Source organism: Lycium ferocissimum, chromosome 2, assembly GCF_029784015.1.
Source record: "Lycium ferocissimum isolate CSIRO_LF1 chromosome 2, AGI_CSIRO_Lferr_CH_V1, whole genome shotgun sequence".
Taxonomy (NCBI): domain Eukaryota; kingdom Viridiplantae; phylum Streptophyta; class Magnoliopsida; order Solanales; family Solanaceae; genus Lycium; species Lycium ferocissimum.
In genome coordinates this window covers 40177994-40183708 of record NC_081343.1, presented here as the reverse complement: position 1 = coordinate 40183708, position 5715 = coordinate 40177994, and the positions used below count along the sequence as shown (strand labels likewise).

Genomic DNA, 5715 nt, shown 5'->3' with positions numbered 1-5715 from the left:
GATATACTCAGCAAGAAGGATTGGATTATCATGAAATTTTTTCTCCGGTTGCTAAGATGGTCACAGTTAGGACTGTCATTAGCATTACAGCATCAAAGGATTGGCCTCTTTTACAGTTGGATGTCAATAATACATTTCTTCAAGGGGTCTGTATAAAGAAGTGTACATGTCCTTGCCTAAGGATTTCATAGACGGGGAAGAACAAAGTGTGTAGACTATTGAAATCCTTGTATGGGTTGAAACAAACATCTAGGCAATGGAATGTCAAGCTCTCTAATGCCTGCTTAGAACAGGCTTTGCACAAAGTCCACATGATCATTCCATATTCATTAAAAAGTCTCAGAATGACATTATAGTAATACTGGTGTAAGTGGATGATCTCTTGATCACAGGAAGCAACCAAAGGTTGATACAACAAACACTGCACACTAACTTCAAATTCAAAGACTTGGGACAACTTAGATATTTTTTGGGCATTGAAGTGTTGAGATCAAAGATTGGTATCTTACTGAATGAAAGAAAATATACTTTAGAGCTGCTGTCAGCAATGGGTTTAAGTGGCACAAATCCTTCTTGTACACCTATAGAAATGAATTTGAAACTCAGTACAATTGAATACGATGCACTCATTCAAAATGCGGATGATCATAAGAAGGCAGATGATCCACTTCTTGAGGACTTCTTGTGAAAACAAAGCAGCATTGCAGATTGCATCCAATCTCATGTTTCATGAAAGAACCAAAAACATAGATTGCTATTTTGTGAGGGAGAAAATGAAAAGTGGTTTGATCAAGACAGATTATGTGAGCTCAAAACTACAACTTGCAGATTTGTTGACCAACGGCTTGGGCATTGCTCAACATCATTATCTTCTCTCTAAGCTGGGAGTGCTTGATGTTTTTCACCCTCTAGCTTGAGGGGGAGTATTAAGTTAGTAGATATACACTGATATACAAGTAATATACATAGGCAGTTCCCAGGGTCTGTATATCACTTGTATAATAATGGTATACACGGAAGTTATAGGAAGTATTTGCTGTCCTATTATTGCAATGATTAGTTAGTTTGTTAGAGAGTTTGTTGAGGATCATGTGTATGTGTGTAAAGTGGTAATAAATACACCACATGTAATCATTGTTGAATATAGAAAAATATCTCATTTCATTTTCCTCTTCTCTTCTCCTCATTACTGCATGATACGATTTCCATGGCTGAGCTTCTCACATGCTCAGATATAGAAAATTAACACTAACAGTGGCTACTTATACTCTATTCGTAAAATGTAATTTCTGTTCGAATTATATTGAGTATTTAATCTTATTAACTCCTTTTTCAAGCACCTTTACGATTTTCAAAGTAATGTATGATTGAAGGGACACTTATTCGAAAGAAAAAGATAAAAAGTTAAAAATAAAGTAAAACACTGCAAAATGAAGGGAATGAACACAAGAAATTTTAAGAAACGCTCCATGCAGCAGGGAAAAAGTAGAAAAGAATGTTAAATGGGGCATGGCAAGACAAGTTAAGATTTAGTGGGTTAATTGATCATTTTTTTTTCTACTAAACTTATAGTAGGTCTCAGAATTATTAAACATGAGATAGCTATTCTAAATTATTAGCATTATCATGTGGTTATTGTATCTCAAATACCAAATAATGGCCCCTTTTTATCATAATAGATGTAACAGAAGCAGATCTAAAGAAAAGGGATTGTTCTGGATTCAGATGGGTTCCCTACAAGTACCCGTCAGATTTTATAATAACTAAAATAATGATTTGTCGTTGATTATGAAACCATCTAGTTTCACAAAATAATCTAGACCGTGACTTTAAGTGATGTCAGAAGGCACACGTGTGCTGGATTGCAGCTCCTCTTCACAAAATAGGAGTAACAACCTCGTTTCCTGTTTCAACGACTTCTAACCGTCTTTCCCTCCTTATAAAATGTTTCAATTCAACTATTCATTTTCTTGTGAACCTTAATTCCATTTTCTCAGTCAAGAACAAAAGCTAGAGAAAAAACTAAAAATTAATTAACACAATCATGTCTTATGGAGAAAGTGAGTATGGTGGTAGCGGAATTGAATCTGATGAAACCGGTTATGGTAGTCGGTCTGAGTACGGGAAACCTAAAAAGGCACATGGATCTGGATATGGGCGAAAGAACGATGATGACAACGAACCCAAATCTGAATATGGATCCGGGTATAACCGTAAGAGTGAGTACGAGAAGCCTGATTCGGATGATGAATCAGGTTTTGGACGTAAGAATAAGAGTTCGGAATATGGATCCGGGTATGAAAAGAAGAGTGAATACGGGTCAAGTTATGGAAAAAACACGGACAGTACTGATGAGTACGGGTCGGGTGGATATGGCAGCAAAACCACATCCGGGTATGGAAAGGAAAGTTCGGAATACGGGTCTAGTCACGGAAATAATCAATCAGGTGGATATGGGAGCACTAAAACTGCATCAGGGTATGGATCAGGGAACATAAGAAAGAGTGGTGATGATGATGATGACGACGAGAAAAACTCAAAATACGGGTCAAGTTATGGGCGAAAGACTGATTCTGATGAGTATGGATCTAGTGGATATGGGAAAAAGAGCGAAGGGTATGGGAGTTCAACAATTGAGAGGCCTAGTTATGGAAGGTCTGAGGAAGAGGATTACAAGAAGCCTAGCTATGGGAAACGCGACGATGATGACGAAGGCTATGGTCGCAAGAAATATGTAAGTACCTGATTAGATTACTCTTCTTTATTTTTGAATCACATAACAACAACTGTATGCATCTCAATTCTATGTTTTCTTAGTAGCTTATCTTAATTCAGTCGAATGCAACCTAGAGTTTTATTCAGCTTCCGTTGATTTGATCTCATAAATTGGCAGGGTGATGATGACTCAGGCTCAGACTCTGGCTCTGACAAGGAGAAGAAGAAAAATCGTCGCAATAAAAAGTACTCCGATGACGATTAAGCAGAGTGATTTTGTCACCTGCGCCAGATTCATGCCTTATTAGGAGTTATTAGTAAATAAAAGTTGGCATGTGTTCACAGTGTTTTGTTCCATTGCAAACACTGATGATTAAGCAGAGTGCGTTCGTTAGCTGCTCCAGATTCATGCCATATTACTAGTTATTCGTAGATTGTCTACATCACACCCTTGGGGTGCGATCCATCCCCGAACCACTAACACGGGATGCTTTGTGCACTGACCAGGCTGCCCTTCTTTTTAAGTAGTAAATAAAAGTAGGCATGTCTTCATCATACGTGTTTTGTCTGTTCATAGAAGTAAATGTTGGTACTAATAAATTGTATTAGTAGGTATCTGGTTCTGAATAAAATCCCAGACTTTTCAGACGATACAATGCCATAGAAAGTCTGTGTCAATATCTCAACATCATTCAAAAGCATAAGTTGTGACCTACCAAAGTCATTTGGCTGGAAAAACATTTTCATCTTTTACTCTCTTTTCAAAGCTTCAAGAGTTCTACATTGGTTTTTTTTTGTACCATCACATGGAAAATGCGATAAAAACTTATACATCCGATTTGTTTTAAATTAATATATACTTGACAAAAATGGTAAAATAAAATAAAGGTACATTGTAAAGTTAGAAGGTTAACTGCAACTGCAATGGAGACTAATTTAATGGGAAAATTGTAGGAAAAACAGTTAGTGCCGTTATGATACTTCTTTGTTCATCAATTATCTGAAGAAGTTAGACATAGTGACATGTAATTAAATAGTAATGAGTTACGTACTTCTAACTTCATCTTCTGCTGAAGAAGACACATGATAAAGTAACAAAGATAGAATTGCCACATAGGTCCTCTCTTGTGTTCTCCCCTTGCTAGGAAGCAACAGTGGCAAACAATTTCACATGTAGAAGTGAGAGAATACAATAATTAAAATCACTAACTTCTATCTGGCCTTTCTTGGCAAACTTTGATTAAGTGGCAAAATTAGCTTATGAAAATATGATCCGTTTAAACTTGGGCCGGTCAATAATGTTGGCTCATGCCATTTTGATCCGCTTAATTTAGTTTGTTTGAAAATTGGGTTGATACGTAGCCCAAATTGGTCAATGAAAAACCTTGTCAAAATCTTTTAAAAAAAGATACTCCCTCTGTCCCATTTTAGGAGAGAATGTTTGACCGGGCACAAAGTTTAAGAAATAAAGGAAGATTTTTGAAACTTGTGGTATAAAACAAATCATATAAGTATTCTGATGGTCCAGTGGATGGATTAAGCCATTGATCATATCATAGGCCAAGGAGGAAATGAAATCTCCTGCCACTTACAATTTGAATACAAAAACATAACCTTTTCATATCTCTTATGTATTTTTTTTCAAATCTCTTATTGTAAAAACTGAACATCTCTTATCAAAAGGTTAAAAAAGTGTATAAAGGGCTGCAAAACCATTTATCCTCAAGGATTTTTGTTACACCTCGCATTTTGCACATTTGAATATTTCGAGCTAATGGCGGGAAGTTAAGGACGAAGTTATATTTTCCGGTTTCGTTTGAATGTGTAAGTCGCTTATAATATTAGTGGCATGGAATATTAAGGGCAAATTTGGAATTTGGAAATTTTTATGCATGACTTGTGGAAAAAGATTCAAGGTAGACTATGGCCCACATGGGTGTAAAATACATGTGATAAAAAAAAAAAAAGATGACTAAGTAGCATGCAATTCATCTTTTGTGCTTGAAGAAATTTCTAGAAATTTGAAGAAAATTGGAGAAAAAAAAAGAAGAGAAAAAGAAAAAGAAGGGGCCGGCCATGTGATGGCCATGTGCCAAAAAAATATGTATATATATATAAGTGTGTGTGATGACTAAGTAAGACATAAGTCATCTTCTTGCAAGTCTAGAAAATTCAAGAGAGAAGAGAAAAAAAAGAAGGAGGAGAATGGCCAAGAGGGGCTGGTTCTAAAGTTGATCAAGAAAAATCTGTTTTTCCTAGCTTTCATACTAATTAGAAGGTCCTCGTCGACGTGGAGTAGTTGTCGAAACAAGGAAACCATTCGTTCTTGAAAATGGAACCTTAGCCGAGAAAGGGAGTGGAAGAGAAGGTAAGGTCTAATCTTGTCTTTCATATGTCACGCATGGTTTATGTATGTTGTGAAGTGTGGAAATGAATGGAAGTCATGGAATTATGGTGTTGTTGTGTGTGGCCGTGTGTATACTAGATTGTGTAGGAGAGAAGAACTAATTTACTTAGTATGGTTGGATTGTGTTTTATGGATGTTTGGACGTGTTGTTGTATGAAGAAATGGGTGAGAATTTTGAAAATATGTATGTTGTTGATGAACGAATGTGTAGGGGCTGTTTGGTATGTAAGAAATGAAACAATGTTATTTAGTATTTCGATTGTCGTTGTTATGAATTCTATGGCATGAAATGAATGTTTGATGATCCAAATTGAAGGAGTAAGTGTAGCGGACTGATTTGGAACGTTATGTGATTTCAACATAGTTTCTTGTATTAATGGAAATGATAATGTAAACGTATGGAATTGTTGGAGTATGTGAATTCGGAAGAAAGAATTAAGTCGTTATCGTTCTTGTTGAAATTGGAAGGTGTTGGATGAAGTGGTATGTTGATTGAATTGTTTTGAATATTATGTGAGTTGAAATTGAATGTTATAAGTGTTGCTAGAATAATTGTTGGAATTGTTGTTGATAGTTTGGCCGGGTTAAATTCC

General features: G+C 36.0%; 1 protein-coding gene across 1 annotated transcript; it reads left to right on the top strand.

Moving 5' to 3' along the window:
- The first annotated feature begins 1919 nt into the window (after window positions 1-1919).
- LOC132037282 (uncharacterized protein At5g39570-like) lies at window positions 1920-3272 on the top strand. Its single transcript, XM_059427779.1, has 2 exons — window positions 1920-2734; window positions 2894-3272. The coding sequence occupies exons 1-2, from the start codon at window positions 2045-2047 to the stop codon at window positions 2978-2980; spliced, it is 777 nt and encodes a 258-aa protein (XP_059283762.1). The 5' UTR covers window positions 1920-2044; the 3' UTR covers window positions 2981-3272.
- The last annotated feature ends 2443 nt before the right edge of the window (window positions 3273-5715 follow it).